The following is a 24,075-nucleotide window of genomic DNA, read 5'->3' as shown; positions in this document are numbered from 1 at the left end:
CACACCCCTGATCCTGAAACATCTCAAATTCTTTATGGGTGCTCTATACATCCACATACAATTCATTCTGTACAGCATAATTAAGATTCTGAATAGAAGACCCAACATAGTAGCTGAACAGTTGGTAGAATGTATCCCAGGAGAGTAAAGGACTGAAAAAATGAGCCATCGGAGAGTGCTGCAAGCCTTTTGGAAGAATGGCTTTATCTGAACCCATCAGGTGTTTTCCTCAAAACATTTCAAGTGTATAAAGTAGTCATCATTCATACAGATATACACTTTTCCACTCACTAGAGAGAGAAAAAAAATGCATCTCTGGTGATCCAAAAATGAGACACAACCAAACGAAGATGCTACTAAGTACCATTTGAATTTAGTACCTACTATTATACTTCTCTACTCAAGACCTGGTCCTTATGAATAGCATTATAGCAGTGATGATGATGATGATCATCATAACAGTAATAGTGAAGTAATGGTACTAGTAATAATAGCTAAGAGTTGTATAATGTTTGCTCTGTGCCAGATACTGTTTTAAGCACTTAATACACATTAATTCACTAAAATATTTGCACCACCCTATGAAAAGCTACTATTATCTCCATTTTACCAACGGGAAATAGAAGCATGGAGTGGCTAAATGACAAGTGGTATGAGGCAGCACCATACTTGAACTCAGTCATGCAGCTGAAGGGTGTACACTTAACATTCTTCCTCTCCTACATCTACCTTAGCTCCTTTGTAATTCTTGTCTTTGCCTCTTCTGCACCTTAGCTAAATTCATCTGCAGTTAACCGTTTCTTGAGGCCACATTCCCATTCCCATGGCCATCTGACTTAACTCCCCCTTTAGTCCTCCTCACGGACTCACCTAGCACATGGGATCTTGGTTCTCCACATGTTCGGGGATGACTGTGCTTTCAGTGCATTTCACGGTCTCAGGCTCTTACCCGTACTTTGGAGCTGAGTTATTTAGAAGGTCTAGAGAGGAAAGCTTTAGAAGAGATATCTTCATGCTCTGAACACCCATTTTATAGAAAATATACTGCCCAAGGATTCATCTAGCAGTTGGTGAAAATTCTGGGGCTACCCAGACTTCAACATCTCTGCCGGAACTGAGAGCTGCAGGTCAGCCGGCTCCAGGATTGGCTGGACACTCAGGGCAGCCACACCAGGCAGCAGCCACACTTGCCTGGACCACAGATTGAAGGAGTTTCCCTCTATTTTGGTTCCTTCTCTAACAAAACTAAAGAAAAGCACTGAGGCAAGTGTGTGAACTCTCAAGGCTTTCTTCCATCACCCTCCTCTTAAAGGAGTCAAAGGTGTGTGTGAGGTATGTGTGTGTATGCGCATGCATGCATGTGCACACACCCGCACGTTCTCCCCTAAAAGACCCTGAAAAGCAGAAAAGACCCTGAACCCCTAGACAGGGTAGGATCATGGTTGCTCCTTCCTAAAATTCTTCTTGTGGGAAGCATTCCAGGAATGGCGCACACCCCCATCCCAGACATCCCCGAGCACTTCCCCACGAAACCATTTCATGAGAAATATTAATTTCATTAAGGAAATAGCTAAACCTGGAAAAAGATCGTTGACTCACAAAAATAAAGCTTCAAACAAAGAGAACACAAATGGTTGTCAGTTCTGCTTCAGGTTTGAAAGAGAAGAATCAAGGATTTCCCTGCAAAGGCAAGATCGCAGAAATGTTTACAAGTTTCACACACTGAGGTCATTTTCTCTCATGACTTTTTATATATATTTGTTGTACATCTGAAAGGGAGACAACATTTTGTATCCAGGCAACAGTTGTGATCAAGAGTGGATATTGGGCTTCCCTGGTGGCACAGTGGTTGAGAATCTGTCTGCTAATGCAAGGGACACGGGTTTGAGCCCTGGTCTGGGAGGATCCCACATGCCGCGGAGCAACTAGGCCCGTGAGCCACAACTACTGAGCCTGCGCGTCTGGAGCCTGTGCTCCGCAACGAGAGGCCACAATAGTGAGAGGCCTGTGCACCGCGATGAAGAGTGGCCCCCGCTTGCCGCAACTAGAGAAAGCCCTCACAGAAACGAAGACCCAACACAGCCAAAAATAAATAAATTAAAAAAAAAAAAGAGTGGATATTAAAAAAAAATTAATTCATGCTCTTATTTTGCAAACCTAAGTCCAGAGATGGCTGAGCAGTATACGCTCCTCTTCAGCACCTCGCTCTCAAGTCCCGGGCCCATGGCTTGTCCCCTAGACCATGCCTCTTCCACCAAGAAATGACCTGGTCTCCACCCTCCAAGCTCTCACCATCTAACAGCACAAAAGGAAGGGATTCAAATGGGAGACGAGTGGAGGAGGAATGAACTTCTGTTCCTGTGTGATGTTTAGGAACAGCTTCCTAGAAAAGGAACAGCTTCCTAGAAAAGGAACACTTGACTGGAAACTAAGTAGATGAGAAGGATTTACTTAATAGAAGATATTTGGGATTCTAAAAAGAGTTTACCCAAAGGCATCACAAAAGCAAACTGTAAGCTGTGTTTGGGGACTACCAAGTAGTTCCTAAGAAAGGCTTTGGACATGACCCAGGCCGTAAAGGGAAGCAGAGGAGAGTAATGGGCAGGGGACCCTCTGCGGTTTGCTGCATCTTCCTTCCCCTCCCTTCATCATTGGACATGCATTTTTCTCAAGTTTCTAGAACTTACTGTCCTTTGCTGCTTCACTTTATCTAACATGTTACCAATCCAAACTTCAAGATTTTTGGTCAGTTATCAAAACATCATTTCTACATTAAATGTACTCTCTTTTGTATTTGAAGATGTGCTACAGTCCCATCAACACCAGGACAGGCATTTTGAGTTATTTTTCTGGGAGCATGATGGGTCTATCCTAATCCATCCATGCTGCCTCTCCCATTGCGCACATCTGCTCTCATTCTTGGCCAGGGTCAAGGGTGAAATGAGCACGGGGTAATGAAAAGAACATGGGCTTCAGAGGCAGAAGCCGGGGCTCAAGTCCTGACTGTACCACTTACTTTCCAGCTTAGCAACTGTGGGCAAGCCTCAGTTTTCACATCTGTCACATGGGGATAATTCCTGTTTGCCTCTCTGTTACTGATGTATTAAAAAATGAGATGATGTTATGGAACTGTTCATAAATTTTGAAGCACCAAGAAAATGGAGGTTACAATTTTTTCTTTTTGGTAAAATCACTCATGTCCCTGCTCAACATCTGGAAATGAATGAGGATTTGCAAAGATGGTATCAGAATGATTGATATAACATAGTGTTAGCAAAACTTTAAACGTAGTTGTCAATGGGCAAAGACTTGTACAATAAATTAAGAGCAATGACAGCACAGTCTCCAGATGTTTTTAGATATTGTTTCAAGATTTGAAATTTTTAAATAGATGGAGGGGAACTCCAACTCAGTAAACAGAGAAAGATGTCTTCATCTCAAAAATTATTGACTGCCTGGGCAAATTTAATCGCTTGATCAGACAGTGATAAGGTATCAGCAACAACACATTTTAACACTAGATCAACAAAACTCAAAATACAGGGGGAGAAACTGATGTTCAGCAGTTGTTAGTATATGCTCGACCCCTTTAGAAATGCCTTGAGTAGCCAGTAGGTTTCTCATCATCTTTTAAGGGAACAACTGGAATATCGTGGCGTTTTCTAGTGAATCCTGGGTAAGGCGTCTCCTCCAGGATCTGGGCACATGCACCTTTCTAACATGTGCTGGATCTCTGAGCATCCCAAGTCACACCAGAGCCCACTGAGCTTGGAGGCGCTTGGCCTTGGTTATCCCTAGGGCTGGGTCATGGCTAGAGTCCAGCTGGGGAGGCAATGAGTTGTGGTTGGCTGAGGCTATGGAGATGGGAATAGCAGATCCCTGAACTGTTTCCACAACTCCTGATGGCAGCCCATGAGAATCTCCTGGCTGCCACTTCATCCAGCTCAACGTGTAGAGATGAACACATTTTTTGTCCCTAGAGTCTTTTTCCTTCTGCAAGACACTCCTTACTTAAGCAAGTTGACAACAATTAAGGACCTAGTTGTCTGGGGCTTGGTGCAAAGGAAGAGCTCTGCTTAGCAGGGCTTGTACTTTGTGAGGCAAATGCCATTTCTGGGACACCATACAATGTGTCCGTCCAGGATCTAGCCAAATATGAATGTGAAATGAATAGGAAGTGGGAAATATTCACACCTCAAAGTCCCCCCGCTCATTGCACTCCTCACCTCTGCAGGCACAAATGCTAAGCTCTTGATCAAAGCTGTGAGAGACACACATGGGATGGTGTGGGCCACCATCACTTACGTGGTCTAAACAAGATCCAGGCCATGGATCACGCTCAGTTCCCTGGCATGGCAGATTCACATGACAGATGGTACTGCTTTGATTTTAATTTTAAATTGAAAAAAAAGTTTAAAAATTGCCCCCCTGGAGCCAAGAGGTCTGGGGCCCCCGCTGTCAGCAGCAATGGGAAGCACATTATCATATCCCGGCAGGAAATCTCCTTCCTTATGACAGACACATCTGTAGGGCTGGTCTGGACAGTCACACGTCACAATGCCAATTGGGCATGTGAGGAAACTGGGAGGTGAAGTCTGACTGAGGCAGATTAAATTCAGCTGCTTTTAGAGATGATGAAGAGGCTGCATTTCGTTCTCCACACATCAGGGTTGAAAACCTAGTGCGCTCTAAAGTTTGAAGTGCATGATTTTCAAATAAAGGAGAAGGACCCATTCATATGCATAAGGAAAAATGGGTCATATTTTACTGAAACTTCTAGATCAGGTGTTTTTCCTACAGGCCTCCACATGTACTATTTTTTTTTTAATTAATTAATTAATTTATTTGTTTATTTTGGCTGTGCTGGTCTTCGTCTCTGTGAGAGGGCTTTCTCTAGTTGTGGCAAGCGGGGGCCACTCTTCATCGCGGTGCGCGGGCCTCTCAGTATCGCGGCCTCTCTTGTTGCGGAGCACAGGCTCCAGACGCGCAGGCTCAGCAATTGTGGCTCACGGGCCTAGTTGCTCTGCGGCACGTGGGATCTTCCCAGACCAGGGCTCGAACCCGTGTCCCCTGCATTGGCAGGCAGATTCTCAACCACTGCGCCACCAGGGAAGCCCCACATGTACTATTAATTGAGGATGGTGTTTGGAAAACATACACACCAGGAAATGGAGGAAGGAGACGGAGAATGGAACGAATATTTACCTGAGCGCATGCTGAGCCCGCAGTATAATCAGCATTTTTCTTTGAAATTAGCAAAAGCTATGGAATTAGAAAAATGTTGACCATTTACAGAACATACCATCCGGTACTGATGACAGAAGAAGGAACGTAAGAGAGAGGATTCTACTGGTGATGCCACACCCTGTGGAACTGGACATCTGTTTAGGTGTCTGTCTGCTTAAGCTCATTCTCAGAGAGTACACTCTTATCCACAGTGCCTGGTGAACAGGCGGTAAACCTGCTTTCCTGATGTTAAAACTTGCTGAGTCGTGAGAGAAAATTAGGCATCCGAAAAAGCAGCGGTCCCCAACCTTTGTGGCACCAGGGACAGGTTTCGTGGAAGACAATTTTTCCACGGACTGGGGGGAGGTTCAGGTGGTAATGCGAGCGATGGGGAGCGTCAGATGAAGCTTCGCTCGCTCATCCGCCGCTCGCCTCCTGCTGTGCAGCCCGGTACCAGTCCGCGGCCTGGGGGTGGGGGACCCCTGCTAAAAAGAGAAGCACCCAGGGGCTTCCCTGGTGGTGCAGCGGTTAAGAATCCCCCTGCCAGTGCAGGGGACGTGGGTTCAAGTCCTGGTCCGGGAAGATCCCACATGCCACAGAGCAACTAAGCCTGTGCGCCACAACTACTGAGCCTGCTCTCTAGAGCCTGCGAGCCACAACTACTGAGCCCGCGTGCCACAACTACTGAAGCCCGTGCGCCTAGAGCCCGTGCTCTGCAACAAGAGAAGCCACCGCAATGAGAAGCCCGCGCACTGCAACGAAGAGTAGCCCCCGCTCGCCGCAACTAGAGAAAGCCCGCGCGCAGCAACAAAGACCCAACACAGCCAAAAATAAATAAATAAATAAATAAATAAATTTATTAAAAAAAAAAAAAAAGAGAAGCACCCAGAGTCAAAAGCCCGGGGTTCTAGTCCTACTGCTTCCTATTCTTTGGACTAGACGCCTTGCTTTGAGCTGTGTCTGTTGAACAGGATTATGGCACTGTGCCTGAGCAGCATTAAAGGCAGTTCATCGCTCCATTCAGTGATTGACTCACTCATCCAACCAGAGGCTGAGAATATTACAGGCAGTGTGGGGTCTGGGAGAGAGAGAGGAAGGATAAAATGACAGTACACTGACATGGGCAATAGTGCATGAAGAAGAGGTAATGCCTAGAGTCATCCAGGAAGGGCTGGGGAAGCCTTCACCTTGGAGATGAGCATCTACAGGAAGGGGGTCAGCCAGGTGAAGAAGAGGAGGGAAGGTAACTCAGAGTCATAGGCATATAGAATAGATAAGAAAGTCTTAGGGAAATGAAAGGACCACATAAACGCTGCCGACTACAGATCCCTGCTAAAGAACGGCCGAAAAAAGGAAAGTTAGCTAATATGCACTATTAAGCTCCTGTGTGCTAGGCACTGTGTACCTTTGCGCACACTTTTCCCTTTAAATCTCAGAATCCTATGGAATAACTGTAATTAGCTCCTTTTGTTTCCGATAAGGAAGCTAAGGTTTATAGCATAACTGTCCTAGCTTAGTTGAAGGATTGACTCTGTTGGTCTATCTGCAAAACCATGCTCTTTCAATTCCACAGCTGCCCTTCTGAAACCCTTAGAAGAAAATTATTAAATACATTCCCTAGACCGTAAGTATCAGGTAAGTACTTAGTTCAGCAATAAGCATTTCTGACTAAAATTCCAGGGAGAGTAATAACCGTGAATGCTGGTGAGCACAGCCCCACCAGGGTCAGCTTTATCATTAGCAGGATTTATATTTATTGAATTTGCTCAATTTATTAGGTGGAAGAGATCAAATTGCTTAATGTTCAATTAAATTGTGCTTGTCGAGGAGAGGGAAGTAATGAAGTCTAGTCTTGGCAGGGTTTACATTCTGTGGGACGCCTGTAAATGTTAATGCTCTAAGAAAACTCACAGGCTGTAGACCAATCAAGTTCTCTCACCCCCAACCTTCACCTAATGCTGCCCTCTCCAAGTTCAGTCGCTCCCAGCATTTTCCATCACACTGCTGTTTACGTAGCCAGACTACAACTGGAGAGAGAGATTTGTTGGGTGTGAATTTTAAAACAATGGAGGTTCCATTTAGAAATCCATTTCTAAAACCTGGATTCAAAATTTATAGACTTGTAACAGCATTAAATTATGCCACACATGAAAACCTTAAAATAATGACTGATAACATGAATTTCTCAGGAAGGACTGCATGAAAGGTTTCCCCTATTTCTAAGTAAACAGGGCTTTGGAAATAAAAGTCTTGCATTCAGGCAATCTCAGAGGAAATTAGGAATGAAGTAACTTCTAATATTCGATAAGAGACAAGACTGGACAATACAATGAACAGGCAAATAGGAGGAAAGTTCAACATGTTAATTTTCTAAGCTGATCTACTTCATATTTTTCCAACTGGAAGGACAGATAAACTGTTTCATTTCCTGCTTTCCTACTCGTTAAGTACCACTCTGAAGTGACAATCTGAGAAGTCAACAATTAGGCAAAATAAATATTATATGGAAGGAATACATTTTGTTTTTTCTGTTATGTTTTTTGCATTAACCAAGTAAGAATTATTTTAAAATGTGAGCTACACATGTGCTTAAGATTAAAGAGGATGTTGTACAACATACGGAATATACTAAATGCCACTGAATTATTCACTATAAAATGCTTAACTTTATGTCATGTGAATTTAACCTCAATTAAAAAACAAGTCAAGAGAAACAAAAAAATGTATTCTTTAAAGTCTGGTATTCATCTAACCTTTCTACTTTTAATTGGTAAAGTGAGAAAACAAGACTAGTTGATCTCTAAGGTCCTTTCTAGCTTACACATTCTACAATTCTAAGCAGACATTTTTACTGTTAGGCTGCAAAATATTGGGAAGACAATCTGTCACTGAAACTTGTGGGCTATAATATGAGGTAATCACCACCAGATGGCGCTATTGTCTTCAGGTGGTGCTCACACGGTGTTTCCAGATGACTGACAATCATGGAATTGAATGCACTGTAATCATGGACAGTCTAACCTCATTCATTTTCCTGCTAAGGAAACTGAGGTCCAGAGAAATTTAATGATATTTCAAAGGTCAAGTCAGGATAAATTTTCAAAATATTGTTTTCTTTTAATAAAACTAAATTATTAAAATCGAAGGGTAAAAATAACTGTATCTTAAGTTTTGAAGCTGTTCAAAACTCTCTTGATGAATATTCAGAAGTATAGACCTCAAGGTTATGAAATAAAGACGTACTACTGGATCATCATTTGAAGAGCAAGTTCTAGGTAATTAATGCAATATTAAAGTACTGCTAAACATAATTAATAGATTATTCATAAATATGTATCCCATTTAATTATAGGCAATAAGCTAAAGCTGCAAAGCAAAACTGAACTGTTTTAAGATCTGTAACTCTGTTTTATGATTTGCTCATATATTGCTATTTATCTTAATCTGAAGTAACTCTCTTCTTACCTTCCCCTCTGGATCTATTCAGAATCAGATACAGTCCTAGTAACTCTTCTCTCTGGCAGTGATTTATTTGGCTACCTCGGTAGGCACTGAAAGATTATGATGTGAATGGCAACTTCTAGGGTTGAACAGTGCACAACCAACACAGCTATTCATAACAGCTCTGCTTGCCACTGAGACTTGAAGCTCAGAAGGAAGCATAAAAGAAGGCCTTGTTGTGCCCGGAAGCCTTCCAATGAGCTAATCTTTTGTAATTTGCTTCTTAAGACACTGGCTACTGATGTTGAGCAAAATAATTATCATCCTAGTTTCTGCTCCTTGCAGATTTATGCCAACACGCTTCCTAAGCACTTCCCAGATGCTTTCCTCCCAGTCATAAGAGGTACAGTCTGTCTGCTTGCATGAAGGGAGAGGAGATAAACTTTCCCTCACCCTTCCTCTGCCAGGCGTGCCTGCTCTAGCCATGAGGTCAGCATATAAAAGACATGGGCAGGGGCTTCCCTGGTGGCGCAGTGGTTGAGAATCTGCCTGCTAATGCAGGGGACACGGGTTCGAGCCCTGGTCTGGGAAGATCCCACATGCCGCGGAGCAACTAGGCCCGTGAGCCACAATTACTGAGCCTGCGCGTCTAGAGCCTGTGCTCCGCAACAAGAGAGGCCGCGATAGTGAGAGGCCCGCGCACTGCAATGAAGAGTGGCCCCCGCTTGCCGCAACTAGAGAAAGCCCTCGCACAGAAACGAAGACCCAACACAGCCAAAAATAAATACATAAAGAAAGAATCCTCTCCAATCTATCAAAAAAAAAAAAAAAAAAAAAAAGACATGGGCAGCCAGTGGCTTTTTTCCAGCCATAGTTGTCTTGTAAAGTCAATTAGGAAAAGGTCAAAATAAATACAACATTATTTGATTTCAAAACCTCAAACGCAGAACAGGGCTTTAAGCAATTACATACAGTGATATTTTTCATAGTCCCACTCAGCACAGTTCATTTTCTTAGAGTACATTTCAACTATCAATGAAGAGAAAAAAATCCTATCGGCAAAATTTATTTAAAATACGTGAAAGTAAAATTTTCACTAAAGAGCAAATCAACACCAAAAAGGCATTTCTAGAAAATTGATTGCCTGTTCATAATGTCTGATTTCAAGGTAGAAAGTTTAAACTGCTAAAAATTTAAGACCAATTAGATTGCTTGTTAATGAAAAATAAAAGTGCTGCTTTTTGTGATCTGATGGTTCATTTTACATGCATATCTTAATTTCTCTACTTTGGCTTTATATTAGAAAGATTCTAATAGATAGGTATGATTATAATAATAATGCAAGTTATTCTCCAGTCAGAATATTTTCAATAACAGAGCATGGCCAAATACCTTCTTAGCACTTCAATGTAGTATAGCTATTAAGAAAATAAGCCTTGAATAAAATTGATACCCCAAAGTCCAAATTGTACACAAACTAAAATTTCAGAAGTGTTCTTATCACCAACTTTCCATCTTTGCATCAAATTCCCCTCACATTTAGCTGTTCTATAATAGTTGTTGAGGCTACTGAGACAACAGCTTCAACCAGCGTGCTGGTCCTCCCCAGCTGGCATCCCAAACCCTCGCTGACTCACACCAACTCCAGGGAATTGGGTTTGGGAACTGCAGCCCAGTTCCAGGACACTCCTCCCAAGTTCTGTCACCAACAGTTTAGCAGGAAATGGAGTAAGTTTTCCCCTTTATGAGAGTTTTTTTTAATTTTCCTTTTTCGCTTTCCTTACCCTGAGACAAACCATGTTTCCTAATACGACTGCAATATGGCTTACTTGCCCATTGCTTTCTCTTCCTTTAAAGCACCTGCCCAAGACAATGCTGTTTTAAGAATCCACATTTTGGCTTCATTTCTAGTGTTCTTCCTCTCATGCAGTCCCTCTTTTTGTGCCCGGCCTTTGTGTCATTCATTCCTGTTTATTCACTCCCTTCCACAAGTCCTATATCTCTTTCCTGGTTTTCCCTGACCTGCCATAAAAGCCCTGTCCAGCCGGGGGTCCTGATTGAGTGTTCAGTATCCCACCTCCTCCCTGCCCTTTTCCAGTGTACATCTGGGGAAGGAGAAGAACGACATTTTACTCCCAACTGAAAATAAAGGCCCTTGCTTAAGTGTGTGTTTGTACAGGATGGTAGTGGGAGCTGGAGAAGCTCTACAAAATGCAAACATTTTCTTTAACTGGTTCTCAACCTTTTTTTCAATCCCAGTTGTGATGGCTAATATCATGTGTCAACTAGGCTAGGCCACGGAGTGCCCAGATGAAGTTGGCCAAACATTATTTTGGGTGTTTCTGGATGGGATTAACATTTACATTGGTGGATCTGAGTAAATCAAATTACCCTCCATAATGTGGGTGGGCCTCCTTCAATGGGTTGATGGCTTGATTAGAACAGAAAGACTGGCCCTCCTCTGAGAAAGAGAATTCCACTGCCCACTGCCCACTGCCCAATTGCGTTTGGACTTCAGACTTCATCTACAAAACTGGCTCTTTCTGGATGACGGCTTTTGACCTGGAACCTCAGCTTTCCCTGGGCCTCCACAACATCAGGCCACCCTAGAGATTTTGAATTTACCAGCTTCTATAATCACATGAGCCAATTCCTTGAAACAAATCAATGACTCAATCAATCAATCTTTCTCTCTTTCTCTCTTTCTCCTATAGGTTCTGTTTTTCTGGAGAACCCTGACTATTGCCCCAAACCTTCTTTACTGGGTCAGGGGAAGTTTGTCATTTGTGTGGTAGAGAATTTCAATAAGGTGAGCACATACCTTTAGCAGAAGGTACCTGATTCTTGAGGGGAGTTATGTGTAGTTAGAGAAAAACTTTTATTAATTATATCTGCCCTATTATTCCCTTGAGAGTCACTGCAGTGGAAGGTATTGCTTATAAAAACTACACATTAGGAACACGTGGGGTCCCCTGTTAACATGGAAACAACAGAATGTGCTCTGCATGTCACACATGGCTACTTAGACTCACACTGTGAGTATACACATCCCATGTCCTGGTCTTAATTCTCTAATAACTGACAATCACAGTCATGAATTTTTCTACCCAGTAACCTCAGCTGGCCTAAGATGGTAATTCTGCTACACAGATAATGACATACCTTAAGTTTAGAATATTAATACTTTACTGTGAAAGTTTTAGAGTAAGGGGTTTTTTGTTGTTGTTATTTAATATGTCTATAATATTTAAGAGAACCATATACTAGATAATCTGATGGGCCTTGTGATTTCAATTTGAAATATCTAGGATTTTATATTACATGAGAATTCATAGAACTCTATTAGGTCAGTAAGTATTTAGATTCATTAGGGAATTCAATTTGTTGCATTTTCAGTTTGATTTATTAGATTGATAAGAGCTGCTTAAATACCTAAGAAGAAAATGCTTATTAGGATTGGAGGCTGCCCTTTCAGGTATATAAAATGCATGAGATAAAATCAAATACATAAAATTTATAAATCAGAGGCCAAAGTGTTAGAGACTTAATTAACAGAGTTTTGATATAGAAATAACTCTCAAGGAAAGTTTAATCTGTTCCTTGAGCTATATAAACATTAATCACAAAATAAAACTTGATCTTATTTTATATAAAAATATTGGACTTATAAACAGAAGGACAAAATGTTTACGTTGAACTTAAATTCTTAGGTAAGTCCGGGTTTTAACATTGATAAATTGGATACACGGAATGTTCATTTAAAACCCAACCCTGAATGGTCTTTTCCAGGCACAAGGCCTCTCTCAGACGTTATATAATAACTCACACTGGTAGCCTGGGGAGCCTCGAGGGGCACGGAAGCAGCAGCTTCTCTCAGGGGCTGCAGAGATTATCTGGCTCTGCGTTAGTCCCCAAACTCTCACCTGCCCCTCATCGTCTTTGACTCTTGCTTACTTTCAAAGAGACTTCTAGCACGGTATAGTAAGGTAACAATGGGGAATAATCATTAGCTCAACTCATATCCTGGAACAAGATTTGATCTATAATCATCGCTAACACCTACGAAGCATTTACTGTATGCCAAGCATCTAACATGCGTTAGCACATTTTTAACCCCGAAACAAGCCTTAGGAAGATGTTGCTACTACCATTTTACAAGTGAGGAAACTAACGTAATGATCACATTTAATACCAAGGCTCTATGTGCATAATTCACTACTAAATTTTATTTTGCAATAAGCCTTTTATAGTGAGAAAAGTACTTTCACCCTTTTCGGGAAAGTAAGGGGTAGCCTTCTAAATAAATGCAAAGAATCTTTTCAATAAATTGCTTACTTGCCCTTCCATATGGTATCCAATTCAGTCTAGTTCCATGGATACCAAGAATTCTGTCCCAAAGAACTGGACCACTTACCTCTGAGAGTATTCTCTCTGTATATACAGTGTACACATATGGTGGCCACTCCATTTAGGAGGCCTTTTATATCTTTCCAGTTTGATTTAAATTCTCCACTATAGCTTATTAACAGCTGCACTTTCTTTGATCATAATAGTCAGGATCTATGATCACAATGATAAATGCTTTCATACTTACAGAGTATTAATTACCATAACCTCGAAAGAGTTCTCAACTTCGGATATAGGAAACTGAAGTAACTCGCCCAGTGCAATTGACAGAAGCAGTGCCAAAAGCAGAACGAGATCCCTGGACTGCCCAAACCAAAGGCGGTGACCACTCACTGTGCCTCACATGTAGGATGTTCCAGAGTTATTATTAACATTCTTTGGAAACACAGTTCTTGGAAAAGCCTTTAAACTGTGACTGCTGAAAGGCCTTTTGCAACCACTGCCCAATTACAATATTTTTTCAAGTTTAGTCCATGAGTCAAATCCCTGTCTTCCTTCACACCTCCAAGGGTATTATGAAACTTCTTACACTCAGATCTTTGGGAACATGTAAGAGCCATGGACAGATAGGAAAGAAATCACTAGCTTAACTGTTCAAAGACAGATTCCAGATTCTTTCACTCTTGCAAAACCACATGAAAAAACGGGGTAGATAAGTTACTAGGAAGTATTAAAAAATAGTGTGTCACAGGAGATGATGGATTTATTACATAAGGATCTGTACATCTGAATGAGCAATATTGAGGAATGAACTTCTAATTTAGCAATACAACATAATTTTATATCATGTCAGTTCTACAGAATTTTACATTTCCTGTAAATACAGACTGTACGTCTGCTCCAAAATTTATTGCCTAGATGTTGCCTTGTAGGTGGTTCAAGTAAAAAATGAAATGAAGGAATACGTAGATAATTTAACTGAAACTGAAGACAGGCAAACTATAAGTAATTTAGACTGCATTTCAGACACGGTTCTTACTAACTGCACCTTGAATATAACAGTTTACTAAACATGTTGTTATTTGACTTTTTTAAAAATAAGAATTAGACATAAATCTATATTACGATCTATAGAATTCTTTACTGACAGAATTGATTTCAAATTTGTCCTATGCTGTAATGATTATATTTTTCTTCCTGGCACTCAAGTACAAGGATAATCTCTATTCCCACAACCAGAGTTTTCTAATCAAATCTATCTATATATCTATATCTTCGAATTGCTCTGTGAGCAAAACTGAGGGGACCCATGCCTCCGCATTTTGATCAATAGCAGTGTTTCACAAAACATTTTAAGCATTTGCCAATTTCTTTTGTGGCACTTCAGTCTCCTTGGAGATTTTTTTTTTTTTTTAACCCCACTGTGACCTTTCTATGCCTGACCTGCACCTAGTACTTCAGAGGTTAAAACACCTATGGTGCAGTACACTGTATCAACCAATAGGTGGCAATCTCTCAACACACTAAGTCTCCCCTCAAAATTTCTTAACTTCTACGTTTTAGATCAAGACTTTATCAATTCTTTATGTTCAGTTTGTTCACAATAAGTCTAATTATTTTAATAATTTACTTAACAGAAGTCTAATTATTTTAACAAGATAACCACAGACACTGGGATCCCTGGGTACTTTAGATTCCAGTGTTCAAATGTGTCTAATTTTCTTTCATTTGCAGGTCAATAGGTTTTTATTTCCATGAGATAATAGCACCCTACATATCTTGTAACCCATAGGTACATTTTTCCAGAAAATTTTGAGTTTATACTTTTAAGAGTAGCAATAAATAAAAACATTAAAAGTTCATTTTATCTTTGTGCTAGGCATCACCAGCAGTTTAATTCACTGAGAATTACTGACTTGCTTTAATCCATTAATTCATCAAGTATGTATTGTTATCTATTATGGCCACCGTGTGCTTGACTCTGATACAGAGTCTAAGTTGGCTAAGCTTACTGACTGGCTCTAAGGCTGTAGAGTTTCTCTCTCAGCACACAACGCATGAGGAAATTGAAAAAAAATCTCATCTTTAATTTTTCACTTTGTTACTTTTATATTCTAAGTGACACTATTTATCTAAGATGTGCTTTGAGACCTTGGGGAGATAGGGACTGGGGTAACACTTAAGTGACTGATAGCACGGATGCCTGGATTTGAATCTGCCACTTCCTGGTATCTGACCACGGATGGTAATCTTCTGTGTCTCAGTTCCTCTCCCCCCAAAAGGAGGTAATTATATACTTACCTCATAGGATGGCTTGGAGAATTAAATATCTTAATTGATGGTAAGCCTCTTGAACGGTGCCTGGCATTGTGCTATACACATGTCAGCTACCATCATTTTTTACTCAGGTGGAGACTCAGAAAAACCAAGCTACATGAAACTCGTATTCAATAAACTCCAGATTTGAGAGTTCATGACTTCCTTCTAGCATGGCACTGAAAATTTCCAGAAAGATCAAACAATGACCACCCTCTGTCATTCAAAATATGGACACAGTGGTTTGTCTTTCCTGACTCGGTTTTTCGAATAGCTTTTTCTCTCAGAGGCTGGCCAAGATATCATGATAAAGAGCCCAAATTTGATGGTCCTCCCAAGGCAGTTCGGCCACTCCCCCCAAACCAAGGGGAAAAAAAAAAAACATTTTAAGAACAGGCAGGATTAGAGGGTATTGAGAGGGGCAGGAGAAGATGAGGATGCTGGGACAGGAATAAGAGAAACTCCAGAGGTTGAGGAGGGGGAGGATGTCAGGACACGACCACTTCAACAAACTCACTGCCGGGCCGCCCTTAACCATCTGAAACCTTCTCCTAATGCCTGGTGTCTGGCCTCCCAGACTTTAGCTGAGGATTAAAATGGGAGCCCCAAGCAGCTCCAGAAATGTACTGAATGGTACAACTAGGCAATTCTTCTCATGTAAAGTTACCCTGACAGGATCCATCACCCTCCACTCACTCACCCTGCATGTGGTACCAGTCTGCACCTGGTACCAATCTGCAAGTTGCCATCTAACTTCAGAGAACACTATTTCAGGAGCCACTCCTACCTCCTCCAACTACCAGTATTCTCAGATGCAGTTGCTGCCTTAGTGAGAATTAGTGCCCATAACCTATTGGACCAGAAGTGTGAAAGCCTGTTTTGGAGCCAAAGCTTTACTTTACACTGCACTTTAATGCTCAAAGCTGATGACAAGCACCGCGATTTATTACGTAAATCCCTCCAGCACTGTTTCCATCAGTAACTAATTGTTCCCCAAAGCAGTGCTGCACTCCTAGGGAAACTGGAAGGTTCAGTGCCTGACAGGCTGGAATTCATCCAGTGCTTTTATTAACAAATAGACAATATGGTCCTTTCTCAACTATCATGTATTCCTGAAGAGCAACATTTAAAAGGCTCAACGGCAGAATGAGCAAATCAGTTTTAAAATTCACACATTCTCTGCTTCCTCTACAAAAAATTAATAACGGCATTAAAGTCGGTTTTAACAAAACCAGGTGGAATGCTGCTAGGTGTCTCTAGAACCTTGCTCGTGTGGTCCGAGACCCAGCATTGCATTGCATTGGGACTTAAGAATGCAGAATCCTGCCCACCCACCTCCACCTAGAAACCAGAATCTTTTTTTTTTTTTTTAATAACATCACCAGGTAATTGACATGCCCATTAATGTTTATGAAGCAGTGGTCTAGAAGAGAAAGTTTTATATGAGGACAATTATTTCTGCATTTGTCTATCCTTAATTTCTTAATTCATGTTCAGATGCTATTAGGTAAGTGTGTATTTCATAAGGACCTTAGATTTCAGTTACATTTGAAAATGCATTTGATCTGACTCGCCCGGCAGCAATAGCATTACATTATTATTAGGTGCTACAACCTTCTAATGCTTACTACGTGTCAAGCACTGTGCTAAGTGTAACTGATCCTTACTTACAACAACCCCGTGAGGCAGGTGATATTAGTTTCGTGTGAGGAACCTAAGGCACAGAGGGACAAAGGAACAAGGCTGTGTAGAGAGAAAGTTGCCAAACCAGGATTCCCACCCAGGCAACCTGGCTCCAGAGTCCATGTGCTAACCTCTCTGCTCTGGCTCTTCTTGCTTGCTATACTCCGGCAGAAACATGCTCAACGGGAGATAGTTTGGTGTAGCTATGACCAGAACATCAGGTACCCATCAAGGAAATGCCAGCTAATCACAGGGCCTCTGGAAAAATTGCTTAACTTTGCCATGGGCTTCTCCCTGGATTCAGGGTATAGTATCCCTAAGTCTAGTTCAAGGCCCATAATTTCAAGGGTATAAAAGAAATACTCCTTCTGGGATGTCTAACTACTTCCTATACTCCAACAGAAACAGAATAGTGTTTTTCAATACGTGTTCCCTGGAACCCTGGGGTCCTTCACAGATACCTCGAGAGCCTAACTAGTTGTTCTCCCTACCAGTAGCTCCAGCATCTTTGATGTTAATGAATTTATATATATTGGAAGTTAAAATAATAATTCAGTTGACAAAAGACTACCTTTTTCTAAAAAAATAAAAGACTGAAAATCACTGATTTTTGAGGATTTGGCTGACTATAGACTAGTGATTCTTTTTGGAAAATTTATCACCAGTACTGTACATATATAAGCTAGAAAGAGTGCAGCAAAGATACTAAACTTTTTTTTTTTTAATTTGGCATGTGGTACCACTATTTCCTCGTACCCCATACTTTCCTAAAAATATTATACAGTATATATTTGTTCACATGGGTTTGTTTGAATTTACATTTAAAATTTTGTTTTGTAAAGTCTCAGTTACAAATAATTGATGCAATATTCTAAAATTCATTTCTAACACCAAAATAACTTGAATATTCTTTTAAAAACTTAGTCAATTAGATTTGATTTGCAAAGGCAACTAGCTCATCAGATTTTCATGCAGTAAATACTTAATATCACAGGATCAGGACAGGGACAGAATAAAATGAAAATACATGCAGAACCTTTCATAAAGAAGTTTCCATAACCCAAATGTTGGGGTTGTGGACAGAATATGCACAACGCTCCTACAGATAAGCAAGAAAAAGACACAAAGTCCAACCAAAGAAATGGGCAAAGGATATAATTCACTGACAAAGAAATACAAATCATCTATAAACAAGGAAAAGATGCTCCAATTCCCTAGAAATAGGGAGACGCATATAAGATACCCTTCTTACCCATATGATAACAATTTTAAAGACTGAGAATATCTAGTGGTAAAAGGGTATGAGGAAAAGGCATTTCAAACACTGTCAATGTGAGTGTAAATCTGTCCTGTATTTTTTGGAGAGTAATAATGGTATAGGATTTTCATTTGTAGGAATTTTCTTATCAAGACACTTCCACAGCTATATATAAGATACATACATGAAGGTTCATTGCAGCATTGTTTATAATAGGAAAATCAAGACTGGGGAAGGGCAGGGGTTGGGGGAGACAGACAGCCCAAATGTCCAGTGCTGGAGGTGATTAAATAAACCATGGTACAGACATACCTTGTTTTACTGCGCTTCGCTTTACTGTTTTTTTTTTTTTTAACAAATTGAAGGCTCGTGGCAGCCTTGCATCAAGCAAGTCTATTGCACCATATTTCCAACCACATTTGCTCACTTCCTGTCTGTGTCACATTTTGGAAATTCTCACAATATTTCAAACTTTACCACTATTACTATATTTGTTATGGTATTAGTGATCTTTGATGTTACTATTGTAATTGTTGTAGGGTGCCACAAACCCCACCCATATGAGACAGTAAACTTAACTGTTGAAACAAAGGATTTAGAATATTACATAAAACTAATTGAGAAAGCAGCAGCAGGGGTTGAGAGGACTGACTTGAATTCTGAAGGAAGTTCTACTCTAGGGAAAATGCTATTAAACAGCATTGCATACCGCAGAGAAATCGTTTGTCAAGGCAGAATCAATTGAGGTGCAAACTTTACTGTTGGCTTTTTTTAAGAAATTACCACAGTCACCCCCATCCCCAGCAATCACCTCCCTGATCAGTCAGCAGCCGCCAACAGCGAGGCAAGACCCTCCACCAACAAAAAGATGACTTGCTGAAAGCTCAGATGATGGTTAGCATTTTTTAGCAATACAGTATTTTTAATTGTCATGTATATTTTTTTAGACATAATGCTATTGCACACTGACATAAACACTGTACAGTGTAAATTTAACTTTTATATGCCCTAGGAAACCAAAAAATTTGGGTGACTTGCTTTATTGCAATATTCACTTTATTGTGGTGGTCTGGTACTGAACCCATAATATCTCCAAGGTATGCCTGTACATCCATAAAACAGAGTCTGTGCAGCCATTTAAAAGTTACCATCTTTCACCAGTTCTAAGATACCCTAGATTGCAAAATACATCCTGATATAACAGACACTAAAATGTGAAAAAATCGCTTGTGGCCATTAATAGATGCCATCAATTATAAGATACCCCCAATTTCAGAGATGCTAAAGAGTAAATCAAAAAACGTGCCTCAGATTGATGATATGGATTTCAGCTTTAAATGTTCTCTTAAATATAAATATATAATAACTAATATGGATTAAAAATACAACAATAATTAACGTATAGAAAAAAGACTTGGATAATTAAAACCAACTGTTAAGAGTGAACATCTTCAGAGGTACAAGCTATTAGGTATAAAATAAGTTATAAGGATATATTGTACAACATGGGGAATATAGCCAGTATTTCACAATAACTATAAATGGAGTATAACCTTTAAAAATTGTGAATAATTATATTGTACACCTGCAACATATGGTACATCAACACTGTACTTCAATTAAAAAAAAAAGTGAACATCTTCAAGGAGCGGAGTTCAGCTGTGATGGGGTAGATGGAGGGGGACATAACCTCTTTGATTAATTCTTTAGAAGAAGGATATTTTTTTTAAAAAAATTAAACAATAAAAACACTGCCTAAGTAGAAAGGTTTGAGGTATTCAAGCATCGTGAGAAGATGACTCAAGTCATATATATTATAGTCACTTCCTTAAGATTTCACCTTCTTCTCCTTGTGAAAATTGCCTCTAGCAACAGAGGCTACAGTAATGCTAATAATATACCACACTCCTTGTGTTCCTGCCCTATCTACATCCTCCCAGTTCTCACAACAACCCAACAAGATAGATGCCTCCATTAATGAGCTGCATTGGGTGAGGTTCTTTTTCCCCAAGTCACGCAGCTGCTGTGGGCAGTTCTGAATTCCAGATCCAGATTTTCTGGCCCCAGAACCCGTCCTGTTTCCATTTCTGGACTACTATCATTACCATCTATATCTTTAAGAGGTTGCTCTTCATCCTTTGCTGTTCCTTTTCCTTCTACGGCATTTCAAATTACTTTCTTTTTTGTGCTACATTGGTTTAAGTTATTTCCAAGCTAAAAAGCTAATTTATTATTAAATATCTTGAAGATTACATTCTAATTAACTAAAAATTAATGCAGTTCCTCTTTTCAAGCAATTCTTCCCCTCTTGGCCATTCTGAGAATTTGTTCATTATAAACTCTTTCACTGTATATCCACACAGTATTTTTCCAGCTTTAACAAATCGATTCTATAGTCAAAGACAAAATGCTATACTGAACACTTTCAAGTGCTTTCCTTTAACAGGCAGTAAGTAGCTGCAGTGTCAAGAAGAGAAATAAGCAATCAGCACAGAACCCAACAGTCACCAAGTAGCCCAGCCTGGGAGCCAAGAGTCAGCACCTTCCAGCCCTCCTCCCACACGAGGAGAGGGGAGGAAACTGAGAGCTTAGCCAGTCCCATTTTTTTTCCATTTGACCAAAGGTTTTAACCCCAGGTCTAAAACTTGAAAGTCAAGGAGATTTGTTCAAGTACATTTTACTTACTTTCTACTCTCTTCCTTTATGGTTCTAACCCTTCTGTGATCTCTCCCACAAAGAGGTTGACATAAAAACTTGGGCTTTGACCTATATTGTCTATATTAATACTTTTTGCTCTAAGTAGAAACTGTTAGAAATGAGAAGGACTGTAGGGGGGAAAAAAAAAAAAAGAAGTATCAGGAAATATAAATTCTAAAGACCTATGCCACCAACTGCTAAGATGCATTATATTTCTTTGGGTTATTTATCATTCTTCGGGGAAATGGAATGAGGGTTTCAAAAATTAATGACAAGGTCTGGATTGGAGGTAAACCAGGAGCCAGATGTTATGCAAGCCTGCTCTTCCACTCTCTAAACACGCACACACGCGCACACACACACCCCTCTGATGAAAGTAAGATATCAGGAGTGAAGGTGAAGATGTATAAGTAAAAGAGAATTGTCAGGCTCCAAAGGATCTTTCCAAAGGCCTGCAATAGAAGGAACTAGGTAGGGGCTCACCTGAATTTTTCATGGGGCAGAGGGCGCACTGCATACCCCAGGCCTCTCCATACAAACAGCAGCACTCAGTATATGTTGTCTGCTTGCCAACGAGAGGCCGGCTACACACAAACTCATCACTCAGATGTTCCCAGCACAGATCTTGGTAGACATCGGTTTCTTCAATTTGTTCTGAAAGGGAAGACATGGTTCCATGACAATTGCACTGTTATTCCTATTTCATAAACACTGTGGTAGAAACCAGCGAGTCTCAGAGTTTCCATCCCTATTTCTAAGAGTGACTTCCAAGCAAAAGTCTGAAGCCAGTCTGGTCTTTCCATGGACCAAACCTCTGTCACCTCCAACTGGGTGTCATTCCAACCAGCTGAAATTCAACCTGCCCATCATGTTCCAATTAAATCCTTCCCTCCGTAGCTTCCATCATTACATAAAACCCTCCGCTATCTTGCCTGTACTTCATAATCCTGATGGACTCCTTATTCTTCTGGTCTTTGATGTTTCACATTTACTCTTCTGTCAAATCCTACCATTTCTTTCTACATAAAATTTTTGGGATTCATTCTTTTTCACCCATTTCATTTGCCGAAGCCCTGAACTAGTGACACTTCATCCTAGGGTCCTTAATTCGAACCTTTCTACTTTTCAATTGATTTCAACCAAAGCAGTCTCCTGAATGTGCTGATACATTGATCAATTAAGCCATTGATCAGTCAGTGGCACACTGCCTTCTCGGGGATGAACAGGGATTCCTACCGATGGACTTCAGAGCCCTCCACCAATCTGATGAATTCTGCCCTCTGCTCTGTCCAGCCTCATCTGTGTCCTCCAGTCTAGTCAAGCAAACCTAATTATTTTCCCTCAACTTACAACTTCCCCAGTTGCCTCTAATGGTTCAATGTGATCAACCCTCAGGCACGGAACAGCTCTGCCATCTGCTCAGCCACTCCGTATTCTGTGGTCCATTAAATCAGTATGTGCAAGGTGTTAAATCTCCTACATATTGATGATATGCATCTTATTCTTTCTCTTAGCATCTCATTTTAATTATTTCAAAATACCCAAGGAATCAATTTTTAAATTTTCCAACAGCTCACATTTCAGTCAAAAGGAAAACCTTATGACATTTATTTGGACACAGACTTGTGTCTCATATCCAAACATACCATGTGATTCAGTTGGTCGGATACATCTTTTTTCCGAAGCATCCAGGACCATCGGGTGGGTACAGAAGCAGTTATAAGAGCCTTCTGTATTAACGCACTGGCCATCAATACAACTGTTGGGGTCTTGACACTCATCTATATCTTAAGAGAAAAAAAAATGAAAGAAAATCAGCAATCAGCTGCACCTCATACACTTAACCAAACTTAATACACTGCTAAATTTAGTCCAGATTCCAGGGGCTGCCACATTTTAATCAGCTACACATCATCATCCAAAAGAGAACAGCTCCGACTCTAAAAATGTTAAGTTGCATTGATTGGAAAAATAACATTGCCCTACAGCTGCTGACATTAAATAAGGAAAGAAAACATTTAAGAACAGGATATGCTTAGAAATTTAAGATAAAATGTCTCTGTATGACAGTTTTAAAATTATTTCCTTTTGCTATGTTTTTCTGCCTAGTGTATATGGTTTTCTGCTTAGGCATTAAAGTCTGGGTCAGTATTTAAAAATGACTTTCAGTGCATGGTATGAGTGATGAAACAGGAGGCTCCCCAGACCAAAAGAACACTTCGGTTATACCAGTGACCTGAATTATAATTCCACATTGAATATTAACTCTTTGAAATCTATTCAAATAGTAGCTATTCAAATATTTTCTTAAATATTGCTCAAGAAAAAGATCCATAAAACATTTACAGATCTTTTCAACACGATTTAGATTCAAAGAAATTGTTTTGATATGTAGCATTACTTATTTTTTCCGTGTATTTGCATAGCACATCACACTATAGCCTCTTAAAACTTACCAAAGCACTGCAATTTGACGGGATCATAGTATGTCCCCTGCTTACAGTAGCATTCATAACCAGGCTGGGTGTTCAAACAGAAGCCATTTTTGCAGATCTCTTGTCCAAAAAGTAGGCATTCATCTGCATCTATGGGGGAAAAACGGAGAAATATTTAGAAAGGGAGTTATTTGGGGTTTTTCAGTTAAATAGAAGAGTCTAACCAATATTGGACAAGTTAGATATTATAATATTTATATTACAAAGAGTCTTAAAAACACAGCAATATCAAATTCTTAAAGTTAGGACTAATTCACAGAGGTAGAAATATAATCAGGCTTCTCTGTTTAAGGAGCAATGCCCAAGACGTTATCAGAGAAGGTATATTTGTAAATAGAGCTGCGGAGATGCTACCTCGTATTTGATGAAATAGTCTCTGGGTTCCATAATGGCACCAATAATATTCTCTGAAGAAAATACCGTTTAAGACATGTGCCTTTCTATAAATGTATATTTTGGCCCATTAACTAGTTGAGATGAAGAAAACGCCCACGAAGAGTTTGATGCAACTTGATGGACGTCTTCTTTCTTGATAATGAGCTAATGAAAGCACAGTTGCTAAGAATGCTGGCAGACCCATTCCTTCACAGAATTTACAGAGCTTACTGTTCA

At 40.2% G+C, this 24,075-nt stretch overlaps 1 protein-coding gene across 12 annotated transcripts in view; it reads right to left on the bottom strand.

Annotated features, from left to right (window-relative positions):
* The window catches only part of LTBP1 (latent transforming growth factor beta binding protein 1), a 419,947-nt gene that overhangs the window by 8,521 nt on the left and 387,351 nt on the right, over nucleotides 1-24,075 (bottom strand). For all 12 annotated transcript variants that reach the window (XM_061210616.1, XM_061210619.1, XM_061210618.1 and 9 more), the window contains 3 exons: nucleotides 23,425-23,553; nucleotides 22,615-22,755; nucleotides 21,452-21,622 (listed from right to left, as the gene is read on the bottom strand). In XM_061210616.1, the coding sequence (XP_061066599.1) occupies nucleotides 21,452-21,622; nucleotides 22,615-22,755; nucleotides 23,425-23,553 (441 nt within the window). The remainder of the gene's footprint in view (nucleotides 1-21,451; nucleotides 21,623-22,614; nucleotides 22,756-23,424; nucleotides 23,554-24,075) is intronic.

Source organism: Eubalaena glacialis, chromosome 14 (assembly GCF_028564815.1).
Source record: "Eubalaena glacialis isolate mEubGla1 chromosome 14, mEubGla1.1.hap2.+ XY, whole genome shotgun sequence".
NCBI classification, from domain to species: domain Eukaryota; kingdom Metazoa; phylum Chordata; class Mammalia; order Artiodactyla; family Balaenidae; genus Eubalaena; species Eubalaena glacialis.
This window is presented reverse-complemented; position numbering and strand designations above follow the sequence as displayed.